The 26157-nt window shown below is 41.9% G+C and overlaps 1 protein-coding gene across 1 annotated transcript in view; it reads left to right on the top strand.

Moving 5' to 3' along the window:
* The window catches only part of itfg1 (integrin alpha FG-GAP repeat containing 1), a 157447-nt gene that overhangs the window by 18871 nt on the left and 112419 nt on the right, over window positions 1-26157 (top strand). Inside the window, exon 7 of the mRNA XM_087793023.1 lies at window positions 21966-22015. Coding sequence (XP_087649149.1) covers window positions 21966-22015 — 50 coding nt within the window. The remainder of the gene's footprint in view (window positions 1-21965; window positions 22016-26157) is intronic.

Genomic DNA, 26157 nt, shown 5'->3' with positions numbered 1-26157 from the left:
GGGGGGGGCGAGAATGAGCCATCGCTAGGCAACGGGCGCCGTGATGCTCCTTGCAGCATCCAATTATGCAGTCTCTGTGTCCAAGTGCCTGATTGTCGGACTAATAACGTGTCGGTGCCGATGGCGAGACCCGGGATTCTCCACCGGTCAAGAATCAATTTAATTGGGTTTTATCCGTGTTTGTGTTGGATTTACTGTTTTTATCGAGTGGGTTCTTTTGAATCAAACATGCAGGTTGAGATTCTGCAGAGAACCTTCATCCCCAGTTTAACTAGACTAGAGACATGCTTTTGTCCGGCGGAGACGTCCAGATCTCAGCGTGACGGTCCTGACAACGAGGCCACAACTCTCACCTGGTTAGAAGAGTCGCTGGGGGTCGAGGGTCAGGAGGCGGAGCTTCAGCTGGGTGGTCACGAGCCCGTGAAAGAGCTCGCGGACGCAGGCGATCGGCGGCTGAGAAAGACGTGATATTCTGTAAGCAAACACGGCAACATTTAAAGAAGTGACACACGTCGCTGTACGGTTGCTTAGCGACCACATGAAGGTTCGCTTCACGGCCTCATATTTTTGATCGGAACGTTGTCAGGAACTCCGAGGCGACGATGATGGGATGTATACATTTGCATCTTTCCAAATGGTATTTTGGGCCAAATGGAGACGACGTGTCTTTGTGAAAATGAAATCAGGTTCAGATCCATGTTGCTGCACTGATGGGCGCACATTTTTTATTCCTGACCGTGAAATGAGCTTTCCCCGGCGCTCGCTGCTGTAGATCCACCAGCGCTTTCTATTTACGCACACAAACACGCATCGCATAAAGAAAGTATTTGTCAACAAAATTGGATGGAAGTGTGTGTGTGTGTGTGTGTGTGCATGTGATGGTTATAATCCTCCCATAGATACTGCACCTACGTTGTTCCCTGTAATGGTTTTAGGAGATTATTTTGGTCCCGGAATAGCATTTTCCCGCATCCTCAGCGGGCGTGTTTGCCGTGTGTGTGAACGATGGTTGGATGGATGGGATGGAAGTCTCACAGTGTGGAGCGGCGACATATTAGCTTAGAGGAAGATTGACTCTCTGATGCCTTTCACTCTGTTCTCCGCCCGCATCCTGCCTTCTGTCAGCGGGGAAGTGTCAGGGATGGCGAGGGAGAGCAGTGGGTTTGCTGCTCTGACCGATGAGTCCGGTGCATGTGGTTTCCGTCTGGGGACATGAAAGAAGACCCTCAGCCAATGAGGTCTTTGCTCGTCAGTTCAAGTCGGCGGTCACTCGACGGGTCCAGGTTTTTTCACTTCATTCAGACGTCCACTCTTGGGATCATCGTAACGTCACTCGACAGCGAGAGCTAATGACCCTCAGCAGGCGACACCGATGGGTTTCTACGACCCACACATGGATCCTGACTCCTCCCTATGTTCTCCTCCTCGCCCCTAACAAGATTAACGCTGGAACTTTGACCAGACATTTGGAACTGAAGCCCCTCGGATGAGAACCTCTTCCCAGGATAACTCTGTGACCTCGGGAACTGAGAGCCTACAAGGGGTGAAATATTCATGAGATCGATACCAAGTTGTTGATTCAAAAAGTACTGTAGAACGACAACTGACACACGAGTGAGTCGTACGAATGAGTCGTACGAGTGAGTCGTACGAGTGAGTCGTACGAGTGAGCCGTACGAGTGAGTCGTACGAGTGAGTCGTACGAGTGAGTCGTACGAGTGAGTCGTACGAGTGAGCCGTACGAGTGAGCCGTACGAGTGAGTCAAACAGTGAGTCGTACGAGTGAGTCAAACAGTGAGTCGTACGAGTGAGTCAAACAGTGAGTCGTACGAGTGAGTCATACGAGTGAGTCAAACAGTGAGTCGTACGAGTGAGTCTTAGGAGTGAGTCTTAGGAGTGAGTCTTAGGAGTGAGTCTTAGGAGTGAGTCGTACGAGTGAGTCGTACGAGTGAGACGTACGAGTGAGACGTACGAGTGAGACGTACGAGTGAGTCGTACGAGTGAGTCGTACGAGTGAGTCGTACGAGTGAGTCGTACGAGTGAGTCGTACGAGTGAGTCGTACGAGTGAGTCGTACGAGTGAGTCGTACGAGTGAGTCGTACGAGTGAGTCGTACGAGTGAGTCGTACGAGTGAGTCGTACGAGTGAGTCGTACGAGTGAGTCGTACGAGTGAGTCGTACGAGTGAGTCGTACGAGTGAGTCTTAGGAGTGAGTCTTAGGAGTGAGTCTTAGGAGTGAGTCGTACGAGTGAGTCGTACGAGTGAGTCGTACGAGTGAGTCGTACGAGTGAGTCGTACCAGCGAGTCGTACGAGTGAGTCGTACGAGTGAGTCATAAGAGTGAGTCGTACCAGCGAGTCGTACCAGTGAGTCGTACCAGCGAGTCGTACCAGCGAGTCATACCAGCGAGTCATACCAGCGAGTCATACCAGTCACAACAGGAAGCCGCAGGCACTCGTACCTGGCATGTGTTTGTCTCGTAAACCAGTTTTGTCAGAGTTCAGTCAAATAAAAAAGCTCATGCAGATTGATAATACAGGTGTGTAGTCGTGTTGGCTTTTTTGATCAAAAACAAGTGTTGTCATCATCAGCATAAGAATAAACCTTTTATTGAGTGTTTTCACCCAATTGTCGTAAGTAGGATCAGGTTTTTAAATGTCTACAAAAGATGTGTGATTGACAGTTTTTAGGTTGTTGATTGTTGTAGATAAGGTAACGGTTTTGAGGATTTCTCTCACTCCCTTTGTATCGCTGTGTTGAACTCTGACCTCTAGGCGTGTGCGCATGTTTGCGTTACTCTACATTTCCTCTCGTTCTTTGACAAGTTAAAGCTTGTTTTTTTAAGTGAAATACTTTGGATTTTCTTTTGGACCCAAACTAACTCATGAATGTAAATGTAGGATTTATCCAAAAGATGGTTGACAACCTTGAATCCTGTTGTCTACACTCCTTCCTGGCTGGTGGACAGAAGTTACTTTGTTCATCTTCAGTTTGACCTTCTGACGGATGCAGGAGTGATATGTTTCTGGAGCAGTGAACATGAGACGTTCAGAGGAAGTTCAGGATGTCTTCACCGAGACAACCTCCCTTCATCAGCTGATTGTTTTAGGAGAATATTGAGGTCAACAATCACCCTCTGGTGCGTCTCCAGCCGAGGCCTGATCAGTCTCCTACCCCGTGTCGAACCTGAGAGGATCCTCCAACTACCAGGTCAAAGCTCAGCACCGGTGTGTTTTATACGAGCTCCTCCGCCGCCACCGGACCGACGCGGCACTAAATCGTCTTTTGGGGCTTTTGGAGAGTTTGGAAAAGCTCGTTTCACACTCGGCCGGCTCCCCCGCCAGCCGGAGAACAGGTCCACATATCAGTGGTCGTGACCGGTCAGGGTTTTTTTTCGGGCCGAGACACTTCACACACCAATGTTCCCAGAAGTCCTGACAATGTTCACGGAGCCGTGAATCGTCAAAGTCATCCCCGGAGCCGGTCCGTCCGCGGGCCCAGAGAACTAGAAGAAGGTGTGGGATTAATGAGATGTGGGACGGACCCGACGTCCAGAGAACCTGGTTCAGAGTTGTTCACTCCATGTTCAATCCTTTTTTAGATTCTAAATGAAAAGAAAATGAGTGGTAGATGTCAGGAGTCTGCTGAAGTGGAAGCACCTTCTCGCCACAGACGTGCAGATGGGAGATGCTGAAATGTGATGCAAATGATGGCTCGTGTCAGCGCGGCGCAGGGTAATGATGTCTCGGAGCGTCCTGAGTGACTGGAGTCGGCGTGAACACGAACCGCGAGCGTTAAAGTGGCGGCGGCGCTGGCTTTCTGCTGCGATCAACTCCGGATCCATTATAGCCGGAGAAAGAAGTTGATTCGGTGCTGTGTGTGTGTCGGCCTGGTATTGTGATGCCTTTTCATTGTAGTTCGTACCTAAAGCAGATTTTACAAAAGGTCATTCTCTCAAAGCTGCTGGATGTTGTTTCCAGTCCTTTAATGGACCTTCATTGAATTTCATTTCAAGTCTAATTAAAACAATCCTTTATATCCTTTAGCTTTGTTTTTTTTCTGCTCATTATAATTGTTGTTTCTTAACTCTGTGGAGTCGTTTAAATCCTCTGTATGTGCAACGTATTCCAGAATTGATGCTTTTAATTAATGTTATCAAGGATCATTTTTATTAAAGTTTCATGTTTAAGTTCATGTCACGACGCTTTGACGAGAACCTGGACAAGTTCTCGCCGTGCAGCGAGTCTTGCATAGAAGCGAACGTTCATTCAACATAACACCGGTAACACTTGAGGTCCTTCTTGTAACATTGTTGAAGGCTGACGCATCACTCCAGCGCTCGCAGGATCCAGGGACACCACGTGATTTATTCATTCGTTTTTGGAGCTCAACTCATGAACGTAACCATAGCGTGACACGTGATGGAAACTATCAATGTTAATTGTTAATGTATAGTAAAAGGACATTTTATCCCGCACATATTTTATTCGTCAGGCTTTTCCTTGATTTTCTGGAACTCCTGTTGTGTTATCAGTTTTATCTTGATCTTTAAAGTATATACTTTATTGAATATTGTTTTGATTGTTTAAGCGCTTTGTGACCCTGGTCTGGAAAAGCGCTATATAAATAAAAATGACTTACTTACTAACATGCTAACACATGCTGGCTAAGCTAGTGGCTAACTGTGCTAAAGAAAGTGAGGTAGTTTACCAACTCATAGCATGTATTTTTGTGACATTTGAATCCAAAATCTGAAACATATTTGAATAAATGAAACACTAGAACGATCCCTCTGGTCTCAAGTAACAAGTCTAAGGTTGATCTTTCTCGAGCTTTGTTGAAGAAGGTGCAGCCACACCTGCAAGGACTGTGTCCTGGGTCCGTCCCGGGGCCTCCACCGTGAGAAGAGTGCCTCGACGTATGGGTGTCCAGGATCTCCCAGTTCATCTGGTTCTGTCTGCGTTCCTGACTCTAACAGCGTATCAGTTCAGCGATTGAATTAAACATCTATTTCTCATTTCCATTTTAATAACATGCTTCATTTCATTATTCCACCTGATAACAGGTTTCATAAGCCATTTGTCTTCTCTCGCAGAGTGACCCGCACCTTCTCTTTTTCCCCCCATCAGCTTTATTTCTCGGCGCCGCAGCCTCACAATAGCGGCTGCAACTTATCACATCTCTGTCCTTGCCCTCGACTCTCCAGCCAGCAAGGGCAGAGGAGAGCGACGAGGCATCTTCTAAATTATTAGCTCAGCTACATCCCGCATTATAGTCTCGGCCCGACCGAACCTTTTCCCACCTCCTGGATTTTTGAAAAGTTGCGATGAGTTGCTGATCGTAACACAGCAGTGTGGAGGTAGAGAAAAAAAATCGATTAATTTCAGTGAACACGCCGCAGGCTCGGAGGCGTCCACGCCGCATGAATGTCGAGTTGTGCTCGTACACAAGTGGAAACCAGTGGGCGGCAACATTTGTGCGCCTTAAACTGCTTCTGATCTTTGTCGCCTCTCCTACGCACTTTCAGAGTCAAGTTCTGGATCTGCCGGACAAACACGTATGATGCAGAAACCTCTCTGGTTCACTGTGTTTTAAAATATAAGACTTATTTACTGTGTATTTAACTGTAGTCTTATTCAATGTGTATTTTCATTCAAGTATTATTTAATATGTATTTACATTAAAGTTTCATTCAGTATGTATTTTTATTGAAGTATTATTTAAAGCAGCTCTCGGTAGTTTTGTGTACCTTAATATTTTTGTACTTAAATAACTTGTGATGACACATCAACTTAAAACTACTTGAATGACTCTTGACTTGAGGTGTTTTGTTTGATTTTTACCTTACCTTAAATGTGGTCTCCCGTCGGGCTAAACACTTTCACTTTAGTCCACTGGTGTCGCATAGAGCTGCTTTAATGTGCTTTTACATTTCAATCTGACAGATTAAAGTGGGATTTGTGAGGCGTTTTTTATTCTTTTTTTTTTGCCACGAGCTCATCTGCATAAGTGCGTTAATTATCTATCATTACATTGAGTTAATTAAAGCTGTACGATTCCATTAGTGGATGACAGTTTGTACTAGTTATTCGGAGTCATCAGAACTTAATCCAGTTGAGTTTTTTTGAGGGTTTTAATAATCCCAATTATTTTTAACCTTTTGTCTTTTACATGAATCTTACATTTTACCTCCATTCTTATACTAACTACCAAGTGTTCAAGTGTAAGATCCCTTTGTTTCTAAACTCAAGAAGAATATTAACACCTAATTACAATTAAAAACGTTTAGTTTAACACGTTGAGGAAGGATGTAAATGGTCTTAGACGTTGTAGATGGTACATTTACATTTGTAGATTTGTTGGGTTTTTTGAGCAAGAAAATCATAAGCTGTGTCTCAAATCACATGTGTACTTGAACTTGAAGTATTTTTAGTTATGTATACTTACATGTGTATTTTCAGCAGCAGTACGAGGACGACACGTCTTCGCTGCTGATACCGGCGTAAATATCTCGTCAATATTTCTCATATTTCTTGAAACCAAACGTGCTGCCAGCAGGTGGCGCTAGTGTTCCTACAGCTGCTTGAAATCATCCTTAAATAGTAGTAGAAGAAGAAGCTGTTGCGTCATTTCCTGTTAGTGTGTAGCAGCAGAGTTTGATTTGAGACATACTATCTGTGGAGGATTAGTTACTAGTTAGTACGTACACTATCCTGATGATACTAACCAGTGCACTCAGAGAAGTATGTGAGACACAGCAATCGTGAAAAATGTACTTATTGGTGTAAACAGTGTTTATGTTCGTTCCAATACGCTGCCTCTTACAAGTGATGGAGGGATGTGTCGCTGTTGAACAATGTTTTTATTTCGAGTAAATATCATGATTCATCGTCCGCAAATAGTATTATTTGTTTGGAAACTGCGCTTGACATTTATCGACGGCTGCAACTCGACTGGCACTGCAGAGACGTAGAAGAAAAGGAAGTTGATTCTGTTGAAGTATGTGCTGCAGCAGTGGCACTGAGGAAACTTAAAAACACTGAGTTCTCTGGATGATGTCATTCTATTTGACACATGGCAACAAAGATAATTCAACTAGCTCTATTTATTTTGTCCTAATTGTCTTTTACAGTTTGATATCGAGGGGTTTTTAACAAAGTTAATCTCAACACAACTGTCTACCAGAAGTGCTCACAATATTTACCTGAGCTGTGTCTCTAATCACATACTTGCGTACTCAAAGTTAGTATTTTTAGTGCATAAGTGCGTCTCAATTCTTAGTATGTAAAGTTAGTGCTCCATACACACTAGATTGACACTAAAACACCCACAAAACTGAGTATGGATCGATGGACACTTTCTACACTAAACGACTCCATCTTAGTGACGTTGTAAACGGAAGTTACTTCATATATATATATATATATTTTATTTTTTTTATGTACAGGTGTATTTTCAGCAGCAGTACGAGGACACGTATTCACTGCGTATACCAGCTTAAATATCTCGGGAATATTTCGATTCTCATATTTTTCCTTTATTTATTTTTCCAAACTTGCAAAACATGCTGCCAGCAGGTGTCGCTAGTGTTCCTACAGCTGCTTGAAATCATCCTTAAATAGTAGTAGAAGAAGAAGCTGTCGCGTCATTTCCTGTTAGTGTGTAGCAACAGAGTTTGATTTGAGACAAACTATCTGTGGAGGATTAGTAACTAGTTAGTACGTACACTATCCTGATGATACTAACTTCTGGTATACTAAGAGAAGTATGCTATTTGAGACACAGCACTTACTTCCTGTCTGTGTAGCATGCTAGCCTTTAGCCTTCTGCTACAAACGATCTCAAAATATAGACTTGACTAAATATTTACGGGAACAATCCTCACGTGGAGGCTTCAGTCCACGAGGGACGTTCCAGAGGATTAGTGAGGCGTTAAATAAGTATCAGGAAGCGTCCGGCGCTGATGTGAACAGCTCAGCGATGGCGTTTGCATCTGGACCAGAGTCGGGGTGATGGAGGGACAACAAGAGCATCACCTCAGACGAGGTCTGCTGCCGTCCGTCCTCCTCGGTGTCAGGATCCCTTTCTCCGCCGAGGCTCAGCCCCACGTCCACCCCTCTGTTTATACGAGGCTAATAAGAAGGCCGGTCTTTATCCCCAGCCGAGGCTCAACCTAATGGAATAGAGAGACATAATGCTGCTCCAGTCAAACCGTCGGTGGAGGCCTTTAAATTGCTTTCAATCCCCTTAACAAATGTGATGGAGTCTATGAATAACTCAAGGACCCTCTTCTCGTCTCCTCCTCCTACTGTTCCTCTCTCGTAGTTAACATCTCTGAAGTTACAACGCAGAGAGCGTTCCAAGTGAAGCGGCGATAGATGCGTCAGCTGACCTGGAACCAGCGTGAAGGCATCAGGTCCTGTTTCCACAGAGAAGATCGCTGGTGAAAGAACATAGATTTATATATACCGTATTTTCCAGACTATTAGTGGCTCCGGAGTACAAGTATTTCCAGCCATAAAATGCATAATAAAGAAGTAAAAACATATATAAGTCGCACTGGAGTATAAGTCGCATTTTTTGGGGAAATTGATTTGATAAAATCCAAGAACAGACATGTGATCTTGAAAGACAAGTTAAAATAAAACTAGAGGCAACAACAGAATAATGTTACGTTACATGAAGTGAGAACCTGGTATGTTAACATAACATATGAAGAGTTATTCAGAGAACTATAGCATAAATAACTAACTAGTTTACCAAACCATCCGTGTAACTCCAAATAACTCTTCATCCTCGTGTCACTTTTAAACAACTAACTAACTCTGGAGGTAGAAGATGCTTCCTCTTCTACGTGGAAATGATCAACACAGGCCTAGAGCGCCCTCTGGTGGTTTAGTGTGAAAATAACATGTGAAATGATATAATAATGTGGTAATAATTTCACACATAAGTCGCTCCAGAAAACTGCGACTTATAGTCCGGAAAATACGATGTATATATTTCGATGTGTGTCGGAGGCAGTCGATGCTCTCGACAACGTGACCATGATGTCGATGGAGCAGGTTTGACAGTTGATGTGATTCTTGAGATGATTAACCAGCGTCGATACAACATCTACCTTCACTCTCTCTCTCTTTCTGGCGTCCTTTCTGTCGCTCTCACTGTTCTTTATTCTCGTTCTTGACCAGCGTACACCAGCGGTAAAGAGCGGCTCCGAGGACAGGAAGTCCTACAGAACGTTGTTGTTATTGTGTGAAAAAGTGTTGATGGAATCACCAGCTGGAGATGTCGACGAATCACATGCCTGATGATATTCAACGTATGCACTTTAGACTCTGAGGTCCTGACACAGCAGAGCAGAAAGACCAGCCTCTCAGTGCGTCTGCACCTGCTGAATGAACTACCGTATTTTCCGGACTATAAGTAGCAGTTTTTTTCATAGTTTGTCCGCGACTTATACTCTGAGCGACTTATGTGTGAAATTATTACCACATTATTAGCGGTATATCATTTCACATGTTATTTTCACACTAAACCACCAGAGGGCGCTCTAGGCCTGTGTTGATCATTTCCACGTAGAAGAGGAAGCATCTTCTACCTCCGGAGTTAGTTAGTTGTTTAAAAGTGACACGAGGATGAAGAGTTATTTGGAGTTACACGGATGGTTTGGTAAACTAGTTAGTTATTGATGCTATAGTTCTCTGAATAACTCTTCATATGTTATGTTAACATACCAGGTTCTCACTTCATGTAACGTAACATTATTCTGTTGTTGCCTCTAGTTTTATTTTAACTTGTCTTTCAAGATCACATGTCTGTTCTTGGATTTTATCAAATCAATTTCGCCCAAAAATGCGACTTAAAGTCCGGAAAATACGGTACACGTCTTTTGTTTAAATGCTCTCGAGCAGTTGTGGCACGAACCCTGTTATTAGTGACACACACGTGTGATTATTGTGTTGCTCGCGGATGATCGGCAGGAATCGTTGCACGCCGATGAAGACGACGACTCGGCGAATACCGCGCCGGAGCCGAGCGAGCGTCGCGTGGGCGTAGAGTCGCACGAGCCTCCCATCGCATCCTCGCGATCCAAGCGTAATTACACATTATAAACGTCTTGAATTAAAGCTGGTTAAAGAAAACGATCGGAAGGTTTCTCCGTAAGTTTAGTTTCCCCGTCCACGGCGTGCGACGGCTCCGGTGACCCACGTTAATGATCCTGCAACATGGCTCACCACTTAGAGATCCAGATCCCAGTAGCTGTGACGCAACCATCCCTCCCACACACAAACACATTTAAACACCTCAATTATGTATGCATCTTTGCATGAGTGCTGAGTGTGACAGCTCTTTTCACTTAAGTGTGTGTGTGTGTGTGTGTGTGTGTGTGTGTGTGTGTGTGTTTGTGTGTGTGTCGTGTGTGTGTGTGTGTGTGGGGGGGGGGCAGAGAGCCAGCCACGTTTTGCTATTCAATCATTTTGTACTTTGAAAAAGTCTAATTTGTCGACATGAAGTCAAACCCGTCGCCGTGAGCCTCATTACGAGGGTTGTGTTGGTTTTGTGTAGCGGAGCAGAAGGTTGTGGTTTAGAGTTTTCCTCTCACACTTGCTTAGCTCAGCCCTAAGATTCCTCCTGATGTTCAGGCTTTCGTCTCCATCCGTTCTGTATCGTGTCACAACATCCAGGTTGAGCCAGAAGACGAGGTTCGCTGTCGAAGAGTTTATCTAAGGTAAGGTAAGGTAAAACTTTATTGATCCCTCAGGAGGTCTCCTTCGGGAAATTGTTTATCTGCAGACGAATGGACTCGAGTCAGAGAAACAAAAATAGTAACTTCTCATCATCACCATGTTTTACACTTTATTACTTTATAAAGTTGCTCTGAAATCTGGACGAACGAGAGGTTACGAGAGTCCATGATGACGTAATAATGACTTCACTCCTCCAGCTGTAATCACGCTTTGTTTATACAATGAGTCCCTTTGGGTGGAGACCATTGATGACGCAAGGTGAAAAACCTCCACGCTTCACCAATCACAGCAGAGTGGGTGTGGTTATGGTCAACAAGATTTCATCTCCAGAAGATCAAAGTGTTTTCAGTGGGCGGAGCTTAAGATCATTTTCTAATGTCAATATTTCAATGAAAAGACAGTTTTGTACAAACACACACTGATGATACAATAGAGTCACACATCACAACAACACACACACACTGGTGATACAATAGAGTCACACATCACAACACACACACACTGGTGATACAATAGAGTCACACATCACAACACACACACACTGATGATACAATAGAGTCACACATCACAACACACACACACTGATGATACAATAGAGTCACACATCACAACAACACACACACACTGATGATACAATAGAGTCACACATCACAACAACACACACACACACTGATGATACAATAGAGTCACACATCACAACAACACACACACACTGATGATACAATAGAGTCACACATCACAACAACACACACACTGATGATACAATAGAGTCACACATCACAACAACACACACACACACTGATGATACAATAGAGTCACACATCACAACAACACACACACACACTGATGATACAATAGAGTCACACATCACAACAACACACACACACACTGATGATACAATAGTCACACATCACAACACACACACACTGATGATACAATAGAGTCACACATCACAACAACACAACACACACTGATGACACAATAGAGTCACACATCACAACAACACACACACACTGATGATACAATAGAGTCACACATCACAACAACACACACACACACTGATGATACGATAGAGTCACACATCACAACAACACACACACACACTGATGATACAATAGAGTCACACATCACAATAACACACACACACTGATGATACACTAGAGTCACACATCACAACAACACACACACACTGATGATACACTAGAGTCACACATCACAACAACACACACACACACACCCACACACTGATGATACACTAGAGTCACACATCACAACAACACACACACACACACACACACACACACACTGATGATACGATAGAGTCACACATCACAATAACACACACACACACACACACACACACACTGATGATACGATAGAGTCACACATCACAATAACACACACACACACTGATGATACAATAGAGTCACACATCACAACAACACACACACACTGATGATACAATAGAGTCACACATCACAACAACACACACACACTGATGATACAATAGAGTCACACATCACAACAACACACACACACTGATGATACAATAGAGTCACACATCACAACAACACACACACTGATGTTACAATAGAGTCACACATCACAACAACACACACACACACTGATGATACAATAGAGTCACACATCACAACAACACACACACTGATGATACAATAGAGTCACACATCACAACAACACACACAAACACTGATGATACAATAGAGTCACACATCACAACAACACACACACACTGATGATACAATAGAGTCACACATCACAACAACACACACACTGATGATACAATAGAGTCACACATCACAGCAACACACACGGACATACACACTTTAACAAACACACTAATAACATTGTCATGAAAGATGTTCATCATAGTAATTATGTGGTTCAGCACCTTTAGATGTAAAAGCAGCACTTATGGAACTGGAGGTAGAACTGAGGACGTCTCTGCTTCACTTCCTTTATATGCAGTTGTGTTTCATTCAAATCTGTTCCATCCACGTAAACATGGTTCCACTCTAACTACGAACTCATGCATAAGTTACATTCAAACGGAGACACTTCTCCTGGCACCGACCGTGACATTTGAGATCCTGTTGGTTCATGAGTACACACATTTAATCAAGAGTACCACTGTTGTTGGACACACACATTTGCTGGGATTAAACCTTTTTGTTTTTGTGTAAGTGAGAAGCAAAACAAATGGAAATATAGGTTTTATTGGCTTCGTGTAAACATGACGCTGGAGAAGCTCATCCAGGAGAGACCACTGCTCCAAACTCGGTCTATTGGGGTCTCCTGGACAGCTATTGGGGTCTCCTGGACAGCTATTGGGGTCTCCTGGACAACTATTGGGGTCTCCTGGACAGCTAATAGGGTCTCCTGGACAACTATTGGGGTCTCCTGGACAACTATTGGGGTCTCCTGGACAACTATTGTTGTCTCCTAGACAACTATTGGGGTCTCCTGGACAACTATTGGGGTCTCCTGGATAACTATTGTTGTCTCCTAGACAACTATTGGGGTCTCCTGGACAACTATTGTTGTCTCCTAGACAACTATTGGGGTCTCCTGGACAACTATTGGGGTCTCCTGGACAACTATTGGGGTCTCCTGGATAACTATTGTTGTCTCCTAGACAACTATTGGGGTCTCCTGGACAACTATTGTTGTCTCCTAGACAACTATTGGGGTCTCCTGGACAACTATTGTTGTCTCCTAGACAACTATTGGGGTCCCCTGGACAACTATTAGGGTCTCCTGGACAACACCCTTGTGATGTTCTCTGATCACCTGCACAACCAGGTGACCAGTGGAACACCAGGCAGAGTTTTTCAGATCTAATGAGATGTTTGGTTGATGATAGTCTAGAAGACAAATAGCAAAATGTCTGATAAGACGAGATACAAAATACAATAGAAGTACAATATTGAAAAAAATCGAACAATAATACAATCTTGATCAAATACAAGAAACAAAACTTGAATGAAATACAGGATACAAAAATAAATACAATCCTGATAAAACAAAAGTTACAAAAACATACATTTGATAAAATACAGTATAAAAAAACACAATCTTGATATAATTCAAGATACAAAACTACAATCTTGATAATTACAAAACTATAATCCTTAAAATACAAAACTTTATTTTTGAAGATACTAAACCTCATTAGAATACAGGATATAAAAGAATACAATCTTGATAACAAAAAATTACAAAAATACAATAAAAAAATAAAAAATATTCATAAAACACAAGATGGATACAAGGAACAAAAATACAATCTTAATTTTTTTTTTAAATACAAAACTTGATTAAAAAAAAAGATACAAAAAAAATCCAATTCTGATAAAACAAAAGTTACAAAAATACAATTTTGATAAAATACAAGATACAAAATAAAATATTCATAAAGAAAAAAAATCTTCATAAAGTACAGGATGCAAAACTACAATTGTCATAAAATACAATGTTGATAAAATACATGATATTGACAAGAATCTTTCTGGGCTTCTCTTCTACAACCTTCGATAAGAGGAAGAAAATGGAGCAGTTTGAAGAAATAACAGCATTTTTTCAAACAATTGAAATTCAGTTTCAAACCTTCGCCGCCTCCTGCTGTGATAAGAACATGTTGGTGGACGACAGCGAGTCCAGGCGTCCTGATCCCGACCAGCGACAATAATCCTGTCAGACCTGTACGAGCGTCACTGACCAGCACAACAATCGCGGCGATAATCGCATCAACTCCCGAGAAGAGACTCTCGGAGCTTCAACACATGCTGAGCTCACCATTGTTTCACCACATCACTGGATCCAAGACTCGAACCACAGATGCTCCACTTTGATCTTCTTTCTCCTCACAACGTGGAGATAAGAAGATGAGCAACTATTCTATTCTTCTCCCAGATCATTGTGTGTTAATCTGAGGCTGACAAACCTCTTTATCTGCGCTTTGATATCCTCCACTTGATGAGCAGGATTATGGTCTTTCATCGTCGTCCACACAAGTCAACAGCCGTCGGGAGAATCACACGAGTGACTCAAACCTTAATCAAGATGACGGCGAGGTGTCGCTCTGAACACGATATCAACCATGAGACGAGTCAATGTGTTGCAGGGAACAACAAGACAAGCTGGATGAGAAGATAAAGTTTATTTTAAATCTATCTTGCTATCTTGCTATCTTGCTATCTTGCTATCTAGCTAGCTATCTTGTCACTATCTAGCTAGCCGGCGCCAAGTGGTGCAGCCTACTCCCATCAGTATGTGTGAATGGTTGTCAAAGCGCTTTGTGACCCTGGTCTAGAAAGGCGCTATATAAATAGACATTATTATTATTATTTATCTATCTTGCTAGCTAGCTAGCTATCTTACTATCTATCTAGCTATCTTGTGACTATCTATCTAGCTATGTATCTATCTAGCTATCTTGTCACTATCTATCTCGTATCTATCTATCTTGCTATCTAGTATCTATCTATCTATCTAGCTATCTCGTCACTGCTATCTAGCTATATATCTAGCTATCTGTCTATCTGTCTATCTAGCTATCTATCTATCTTGCTATCTACCTAGCTATCTTGCTAGCTATCTATCTATCTTTCTTGCTAGCTAGCTAACTATCTATCTTTCTATCTACCTAGCTATCTTGCTAGCTATCTATCTATCGTTCTTGCTAGCTAGCTAGCTATCTTGTCATATCTATCTAGCTATCTATGTATCTTGCTATCTAGTATATATCTATCTAGCTATCTAGCTATCTTGTCACTATCTATCTAGTATCTATCTAACTTGCTATCCAGTATTTATCTATCTAGCTATCTAGCTATCTTGTCACCATCTATCTAGCTAGCTAGCTATCTTGCTAATCTATCTTACCTTGCTAAACTTTCTGTTTCAGAGAGTATTTACCTTCGAGGTCTGGACCTTTCTGATCATGGCTCGACACGTGTGGTTCTCAACATCCTCTTGGGTTCCGTGTCTCAACAGTTCAACTGCTATTTTCAATCTACAGATTCGTTCTTTTGAAATCGTGTGAGAGAATCTGCCGTTTTAAGTTTGTCCGCTTTAAACTTTTGACAGGCAGCAAGTTTCACGCATAACTGAGGATGGAATACTTCAAGTGTGGTAGCAACGGTTGGTGCTCGGTGTTCCTCCTCGTGGGTACACAACCATTTCATTGTCACACAAAAAACAACTGATTGTTAATTTCGTAACACTCTAAACTAGTTTGGTTTGTTAAAAGAATAAAAAAATCTCCTTATTTCTTCTTATCTCTACAGTTTTAAATGATAACGGTAGATTCTAGTAGGGATGTAAGAAAATATCCACATAACGATATTTTTATTCGTGATACTGCATCGATATTCAATAGCATTGTATCGATGTAAAAAAAATATACATACAATCGAGATGAAAAGTTCTTACAATATGTTGCTTTAGCAAAGGAGGTTGAAAGAGACGAGTGACTGGATCACTAGTGTTTGACTAGATCATAAGTTAGTATTACTTCACTGGATCACTAGTGTTTGACTAGATCATAAGTTAGTATTACTTCACTGGATCACTAGTGTTTGACTAGATCATAAGTTAGTATTACTTCAGTGGATCACTAGTGTTTGACTAGATCATAAGTTAGTATTACTTCACTGGATCACTAGTGTTTGACTAGATCATAAGTTAGTATTACTTCACTGGATCACTAGTGTTTGACTAGATCATAAGTTAGTATTACTTCAGTGGATCACTAGTGTTTGACTAGATCATAAGTTAGTATTACTTCACTGGATCACTAGTGTTTGACTAGATCATAAGTTAGTATTACTTCAGTGGATCACTAGTGTTTGACTAGATCATAAGTTAGTATTACTTCACTGGATCACTAGTGTTTGACTAGATCATAAGTTAGTATTACTTCACTGGATCACTAGTGTTTGACTAGATCATAAGTTAGTATTACTTCAGTGGATCACTAGTGTTTGACTAGATCATAAGTTAGTATTACTTCACTGGATCACTAGTGTTTGACTAGATCATAAGTTAGTATTACTTCACTGGATCACTAGTGTTTGACTAGATCATAAGTTAGTATTACTTCAGTGGATCACTAGTGTTTGACTAGATCATAAGTTAGTATTACTTCACTGGATCACTAGTGTTTGACTAGATCATAAGTTAGTATTACTTCAGTGGATCACTAGTGTTTGACTAGATCATAAGTTAGTATTACTTCACTGGATCACTAGTGTTTGACTAGATCATAAGTTAGTATTACTTCACTGGATCACTAGTGTTTGACTAGATCATAAGTTAGTATTACTTCAGTGGATCACTAGTGTTTGACTAGATCATAAGTTAGTATTACTTCACTGGATCACTAGTGTTTGACTAGATCATAAGTTAGTATTACTTCACTGGATCACTAGTGTTTGACTAGATCATAAGTTAGTATTACTTCACTGGATCACTAGTGTTTGACTAGATCATAAGTTAGTATTACTTCACTGGATCACTAGTGTTTGACTAGATCATAAGTTAGTATTACTTCACTGGATCACTAGTGTTTGACTAGATCATAAGTTAGTATTACTTCAGTGGATCACTAGTGTTTGACTAGATCATAAGTTAGTATTACTTCACTGGATCACTAGTGTTTGACTAGATCATAAGTTAGTATTACTTCAGTGGATCACTAGTGTTTGACTAGATCATAAGTTAGTATTACTTCACTGGATCACTAGTGTTTGACTAGATCACAAGTTAGTATTACTTCACTGGATCACTAGTGTTTGACTAGATCATAAGTTAGTATTACTTCAGTGGATCACTAGTGTTTGACTAGATCATAAGTTAGTATTACTTCACTGGATCACTAGTGTTTGACTAGATCATAAGTTAGTATTACTTCACTGGATCACTAGTGTTTGACTAGATCATAAGTTAGTATTACTTCACTGGATCACTAGTGTTTGACTAGATCATAAGTTAGTATTACTTCACTGGATCACTAGTGTTTGACTAGATCATAAGTTAGTATTGCTTCACTGGATCACTAGTGTTTGACTAGATCATAAGTTAGTATTACTTCACTGGATCACTAGTGTTTGTCTAGATCATAAGTTAGTATTACTTCACTGGATCACTAGTGTTTGTCTAGATCATAAGTTAGTATTACTTCACTGGATCACTAGTGTTTGACTAGATCATAAGTTAGTATTACTTCACTGGATCACTAGTGTTTGACTAGATCATAAGTTAGTGTTACTTCACTGGATCACTAGTGTTTGACTAGATCATAAGTTAGTATTACTTCACTGGATCACTAGTGTTTGACTAGATCATAAGTTAGTATTACTTCACTGGATCACTAGTGTTTGACTAGATCATAAGTTAGTGTTACTTCACTGGATCACTAGTGTTTGACTAGATCATAAGTTAGTGTTACTTCACTGGATCACTAGTGTTTGACTAGATCATAAGTTAGTATTACTTCACTGGATCACTAGTGTTTGACTAGATCAGAAGTTAGTATTACTTCACTGGATCACTAGTGTTTGACTAGATCAGAAGTTAGTATTACTTCACTGGATCACTAGTGTTTAACTAGATCATAAGTTAGTATTACTTCTGTGGATATACTGAGTCAAGACGCGTCTCCATAGCAACCGAGCCTAACAAGCTGCTGCACAGTTCACAGACGGACGGAGACGTAAACAACAACGAGACATAGAAGTACAAACTGACAACTTTACAGAACGTGACACTGATTGGTTGAAGTGTTTATTTAAGAAATGATTGATTTATACAATAAAACATTATAAATTATCACATGTTTTCCATATGTATATCACACGTGACAATATCGCGATATCTATATTCTTTAGATATATCGTGCAGCCCTGATCACAACTCTTAAATAGTTTGACTAGTTTGACACATTGGCACGAGCTCTTCAAAGGCACTGTGGCGAGGGTGGCGTGAAGATGTATAAATGAGTGCTGGTGGTTGTGAACTTTGAAGAAGATGCATCTCATTCCTTGGGAGAATCTTAAGTGTTTACAAGATGACTTCCACGGAGCCGCCGCGGCTAATCATCCAATCACGGCTGGATGCCGTCTAAGTGGCCTGATTGGCTGATTAAGCGACTTCATCAACACGCCACCCTCTGCGAGGGAAAAGGCACATCATGAAGCACCGGTCGTGTGTCCGTGCGTGAGCGTGCATGTAGAATCACACGTGCACGCTCTGCCAGGAATCACTAATGAGTGTTTGCTCTGTGTGGGAACCTTTTAAATGGAATGCAAATGAGCCGGGCTCGGAACTCTGGGAGCACATTGTGAGCGTGATTCATGATTCTGGTGGGTTTGTTAAATGTGTTTGAATGTGGGGGTGGAGAGTTCTTTAACTGGAGCGGGATTAAGTTTTATGTTTGCTGGGATTCTTGACTTTCTCTGGAGGTGCTCGGACCGATGCTGTTAGAGAGTCGTGTCCTGAAGACGAGGTCTTGGTCTGGCTTTAAATGAATTATTGTATGTTTCCGACTATAATGCGCATCAAATCAAAGTATGACGCGAGTTTGAAATCAGCTTCGCTGGCAAGTCTCTTAAAAGGTGCACTTATGGGTCCTTATATGTACCATAATATTATGTTGAAGCATAGTAGGTCATGTAGTACTCAGAGAGGGTCCTTAGTAGTGATGGGTTGGTGACGCCTTGTGATACAGTTGTGTAGTGAAGACACTATATCATGGTACAGTTGTGTAGTGAAGACACTGTATCATGATACAGTTGTGTAGTGAAGACACTGTATCATGATACAGTTGTGTAGTGAAAACACTGTAACACGATACAGTCGTGTAGTGAAGACACTGTATCATGATACAGTTGTGTAGTGAAGACACTGTATCATGATACAGTTGTGTAGTGAAGACACTGTATCATGATACAGTCATGTTGTGTAAATACCAGAAGGCGAGTTGAAAAATGATGTTATGTTTCATTGAATTAGTGAAGAAGAGGCAAAGTTTATAAAGCAGAGAGTGACATCTAGTGACCTTTCAAAAAGGAAGATACAGAATATTGTATCATGATACAATGTCTTCACTACACAGCTGTATCATGGTGCCTCACCAACCCATCACTGCTAAGGAGCCTCTTGGAGTACTACGTAATACATACTAATCCATCCATTCTATTGACTGTCTGCTGAAGGGTCATAGTACAGCCTCCACAAAACTTCTGACTAGGGAGCATTGTGGAGTAATACCATGAAACATCGTGGGGTAATACCATGAAACATCGTGGGGTAATACCATGAAACGTTGTGGAGTAATACCATGAAACATCGTGGGGTAATACCATGAAACATCGTGGGGTAATACCATGAAACATCGTGGGGTAATACCATGAAAAATCGTGGGGTAATACCATGAAACATCGTGGGGTAATACCATGAAACGTTGTGGAGTAATATCATGAAAAGTCGCTGAGTAATACCCCGAAGTGTCGCGGGGTGATACCCCGAAAAGTAGCGGGGTGATACCATGAAGGGCTGCGGGGCGTTACGTCATGGGGTGATAGCACAAAGTTTTGCGGGGTAATTCCAAGGAGCCTCGTAGTGTACCACAGTAGTATGAAAACATTTTTACCCTTTTTTTTGGGTCATATTCCACATAAAACTGTCTCAAGGTCACTGAGTTCAAGCTGAATGAATACATAGTATATAGTCAAAACGATACTGTTAACTTAAGCAATTCTAAAACCTTTCACATTGTCGTACTGGTCTGTTTCAAGCTGCCATGTCTTTGCTCTCGTCAAGTCCATTATACAAACGTGTCGCTTCGTTTCTCGGGGTGAAGGTGCCGCGGTGGCCTCTGCGGCGCCGGGTCCTCACTGGAGACCGTATTAGCCTCCATCATTACACACAACCTTTACTCTCCCTGTCACTGCCGTCACTCTTTGCTCTGGAAACACCGTTTGTATTTCTACATGCGGAGCGCAGCACGCCAGGCCCGGTGGCGGATCAATGCCAATATTTATTTCATTTCCAATTACGGGGCGAGAAAGAGCAACGCGGTGATGAAGGCGAACGTCCTCTCGCAGCCTTGAGCTCATGGAGCAGAGCGAGTACGAGAGCAGGTTATTGGATTCCAATACTGCAGGCTGGAGGCATCACCAGCGGGTGACGCCTCAGGAAAGAGAAAGTGAAGGGGGTGTTTCCTGCTGCTTTGGATGGCAGGTCTCCTCCTCCGCCGCCCTCGCCTTTATTTCCAAAAACTATTGGCTGTGAGGCTTAAACAAGAAGTATCGACCGACTGTCTGGGATCTCAACCCTCCGCAGCCCGGCGGAGATATGAGCAGAGAATAATAAAGAGGGTCGTAACACGGTTGTTATCAGTAAGTGACGGTGCGGAGAGAACCTTGTGTCGGTCCACGATGGTTACTTCTGTGAACCTGTACGTCAACCACCTCTGCTTGAGATGTGAACCCAGACTTGGTTCTGTAACTACAATGACTCCTAAAAAAACATTTCATTGTGCTTAATGCTAATCTTTATCGAAAAAAAAAAAAAAAATTTTTTAAATATGCGAGTCTGTGACTCACAACATCGACTCGAACTAAAAGTATTTAACACAGTCAAGGTTGTTAAAAAACTGGCGACAGTCATTTTACTTTGTCCAAAATATCTTTTATAGACAATTTCTTTTCAAAGGTTGGAACTTTTTCATTCTTAAATGAACATTATTTTTAACAACTAGCTACAAAAACACACTATAGTGTAAAATGCAAACAATGATATGAACCCATTTTGACGGTTTGAAGAGATGCTCTTGATCTTTTCTCAACACATGTGTTTGCTACGTAACACCAGAGCTTTTTTAACGACCCAGGCCTAAAACACCGTTATCATCACCGTCATCATCAACTACTAAATCGTGAACAACGTTTTTATTTATCCACGGTTTGAAAGTCATGTGAAATGACAGACGTATCCAAGGTGTCACTTCTGTTTTCAAGTTGTTTCTGTTTTGTTTGCCTTTTTCTTCCATCCATTCATCCAGCAGCATGTTCTGCAGCACAGTTGGTTTCTCTGATCTCGGGTCGGATCAGTTCAAATCTCACCGCTTGGTGATCTACCCTCCACAGATGAGTCTAACCAGAGTCTCTCTTTCTTTTGTGTCTTTCCTCCAGATATATTCCTGACGGTGGAGGGTGCAGGGTTTCAGACTTGGATCAACAAGGTACGTCCATTTTTACATCTCTTCTCTTGTGCCGAAATGAAAGTGAAACTTTGAAATGAGCCGCCGGGGAACAGGGAGTTTTTGGTCGAACATGCAGAGTTCTGAGGGATTTATGTGGGTGACATGTATCCCTTGAAAACATGATTGGATACGCGTTTGTTGGGCAGGAAACAACCTGTGGGCCATCGTTTGATGAGAGCTGGAGTCCAGGGATGCTGTTCAGAGAAATGAATAATAATAATAACGTGGTGTGATCCAAAGCTCGGAGTGCGGCAACATTCAGGCATGAAAACCTGGAAATGTTTTGGGATTTTTAACTTCACGTCAGTATTTTATGAATAATATTAAAACGATCAAAACACGGAGTCCGTTCCGTCGCTCCAACACGACGTCACTTCCCGTTCCGGTTCTTATGCTTCGCTTCGTGGGGAGAGATGAACAATCCAGAGTGCGTCACGGGTCGTTTATTTGCCGCTTCAAGTCAAACAAAATACAAGCTTTACGATCGATCGAACGCACTTCCTCCCGGCGACTGTACAGGTCACTAGTCTCGGGCAGAAAAGGTCCCGATCTGTAGAAACAACGCTATATTTAAGTCAATTTTCCGGTCCGGAAGGTCGTCCCTTTCTGGCCAAATGGTTCTTTCAAGTTCCCTGTGTTCTGATCCCCCGTAGAGAGACATCCTGATCTGTTTTCTTGTAATCTAATCATTCAAATGTCCTCAGGTGGGGGTTTCCGTCTTTTATCCCCCCTTTCCCGGGTGTGTCTTGCTTCGTTCTTTGATCTACGATTTAAGGTGTGATTTGCAGATAAACAGATGTTTCTAATTACTGGTGTCGTATCATATCCTGATCCAAGCTTGTCTTGAACCAGTGAATCAGTCTGGAGTGAAATGTTGATTTTTGAATGTGTAGTCAAACGTTGCGAGTAATTTATACTTCATATTTTGATGATCTTTTAGCATTAATTAATTAAGTATGGCGTATACGTATAGTGTATAATAATTTTAATCTAACAATATACATCCACGTTTTTTCAAATACTAAAATCGTGTGAAGCGTCTCGTGGGCTCAGTGTCCCTAGAAAGCGGTCGTTCAACTTCCTCAGCTCACGGGAGATCTTTGGATCCTGAAGACGATCAAAAGAAGAGCCGCGGGTGAATTACCGACGATGCGGCGTCGGGACGTCATCTCTAACCTCGCGCCGGAGCCAGCGTGGCGATGCACCAGAACTCCATCCTGACCCGCGATGCTCCGAGGCGCTGCAGAAGAAGTGCCGCAGCCTTCGTTAACATTCGAGAGAGCAGAGAAGGGAGACCACAACTGTTTTTTTTTTCTTTTTGTTGATGGGGCCTGTTTGAAATTCAGCAGGTCGAGACTCCAGCTGAACAGGAGCTTCTTATCACAGAGGAGAGCGAGGAGGGAGGAGGAGGAAGAGGAGATATTGAAGGATCTGTCGGTGTGAGGAGCAGGATGCAGGGACTGAACACTGTAAACAAAGCGCTGAGTTGAATGTTAGGAATAAGGAATTATCTTGGATTCTTTCCTTCTTCTTCTGTCGACAACGACGAGGAGTTACCGTCGCATTGTGATTGATTCTGTTGACCAGCCGAGCTCCAATGTACCGCGACTGTAGTACTCACTCTGTCCAGCAGGGGAGCTGCCTCGCACGAGTCATCCCACCCACGCTGAGCTTGTCCTTATGTCCATCAATTGTGTTGAGATTGTGTCTGTAAAGTGCAGACCTTGAGTTTGTAAACACCTTCTGGGCTCATTCTGAGTTTATGTAATCTTTCCGTCAGATTGGTGTTCTTTTCTTAACTTAATGATGGACACTCTTTTCTCTTTCTTAGCTGATTGGTCCTTTTTTCAATTAAATGTCAAGTTGTCTAATCAACCTGAACTCTGCACAACACATCTAATGCTCTCAACCCTGTTCAGAAGGCAAACAAGTTACCCTGAAAATACACACCTGCGAAGTACCGTGTCAGGTGTATCTTGAAGGTCATCGAAAGAATGACAAAGATTGAGGAGGACCTCAAGGTGACTCGGGGGCCATGAGCCGGATTTTATGTTTATGAACTCGTGAAATGATGATTGATTATTGTATAGAACAAATCAAATGACCAGAGTTAACGTTTGCTTGCAACAACCTTGAGTAGTGCCCGGGTCGGTATGTTTGTTACTTTTGATCCACTAAATGAAACTCAATAGTAACTAGTGTCTTTTTCTTCTTGGAGGCTCGATTCATCTTTTCATCTCATCCAAGTCATCGTAAATAAACTGTTCTTGTAGGTCTGAGCGTAATTCTACTTTAGTTTGGAGTCAACAATCCAGGCATCGTACAATCAATTTTTGGGCAGGTTTTGGCCTTGATTCTTGTCAGACATCATTAAAGACATTTTCAAGAGTAGAGACGCCTGAGAAGTGTATAGTTTAGTAACTTAGACGACGTCAGATGTTGTGTCTTCATCTGCTGAACTGTGACAATCTAAACGACACGACTTCTGGTCCGAGTGCAGCGACGACGATGATGAGTGACGACTGGCAGAAGATACACTGCCGAGTCCGGGTCACTTGCCAAACGGACTTCAGTATTCACCGTTATTCATTAATCACTTAAGCCTCGGATCAATAGGTTCTTCTCCGGACTCTGGACGAGGCTCCAGTTTCCGGCTGATTGCTAAAGTGGCAGTTTGAGACTTGGCTGACTGAGGACTTCCACTGGAGAACTTGTTTGCTGGAACTTTTTGAGATTTGAGTTAGAAATCTGTGGTGCTCGTGGAGATGGTTGTTGTTTTCAATTTGGACAAATCTCTTGAAGGTGATTGATGTTCATTCAACATCCAGCTGGTCTCAGGGTCTCTGTTGCTCACTATTGCTGGATACATTAATAAATGAACTGAACAATGCTATTGATACACAATCCAACGCATGTGCGACAACATTCTCGCTTGTGTATGAAAACTGTCCCAGTGACCTCACACACTGAACGTTGTGTTTCCACATCTAAAATAATACTATAACAAGAACAAGTGTTTTAATGTTTAGTTAAACACTGTATTATGCTTTTGATGTGTTAGGTCTCTGAGCTTTCAGGCCTCTGTTAATAAGTTAATTTAGTTACTATAATTACTCTGGAGCCTGTGGATAGTGTGTTCCTAGTTATTCTTGTTGTGAATTTTAACGTTTTCAAAGAAACCTTGACCTCTTGCAGGAGCCAAGGTCTCAAGCAGGCTAGTTCTCACACAATATTAAAGTGATATTAAAGTTCACCTTAAATTCACTCATGTCGACTAATGTTGATTATTTTCTGATTAATCTGTTCTTTTTAGAGTTACAGACAAAAATGTTTGTTCATTTTAATGTAGCGACTGGAGCTCAGTTGTCTTCGTCTTCATCTTCGTCCGAAAGCATCCAAACTGCTCGTCTTCACGTCCAGGGTTCCAGTACAGACAGTAGTACTTGCGATAAAATAAAGACTTGTTTAAGTTTTAATGATTGAATTTTACATTTTGGGTGAACTAACCCTTCAAGGGATTGATATCCATTTTTTTGGAACTTGGTTGATGGTTTCATAGACCAGGGGTTTCAAACTCAATGACACAAGGGGTAAAAATCTTAAATGACAGAAGTGTTGACTGAACAAAATGTACATTTTCTTACTTTAATATTGTCTTACATTTCTGGAGGTTCAATCTATCTTAACTGTCTCTAGGTTGTTCCTTCTTCACCAAACACGTTATTGTTATTTGAAGTCTCTGTAAGGTTTTCACCTAAATGTTATTTTTCTTATATTATCGCTTCTATCTTTATAGGTCACAGTGTCAAAATGAACAATGATATACTTTTATTTGAAGTCAACCATGTGGGCCACATAAGTAACATTTGACCCTTGCATTTGACCTGTGGCATAGACTCTTCAACTCATCATCCATTTGCAAATTCACCACAACTTCCTGGTTTTATTTTCTAATCTGCGAGCGTCTGAAGTCACCTGGGAGCCGCCGCCTCCGCCGGACGCCCACGTCTGTAAACACAAGCACACATTCAATCCACGTTAATCCCGGCGCGAGGTTGGGTTCAATGCAGCCGCATCTATCGGTCACAGGCCAGCACTCTCTCGCTCTCTCTTTTAATTAC

Source organism: Callionymus lyra, chromosome 6 (assembly GCF_982586985.1).
Source record: "Callionymus lyra chromosome 6, fCalLyr1.hap1.1, whole genome shotgun sequence".
Lineage (NCBI taxonomy): Eukaryota > Metazoa > Chordata > Actinopteri > Syngnathiformes > Callionymidae > Callionymus > Callionymus lyra.
This window is presented reverse-complemented; position numbering and strand designations above follow the sequence as displayed.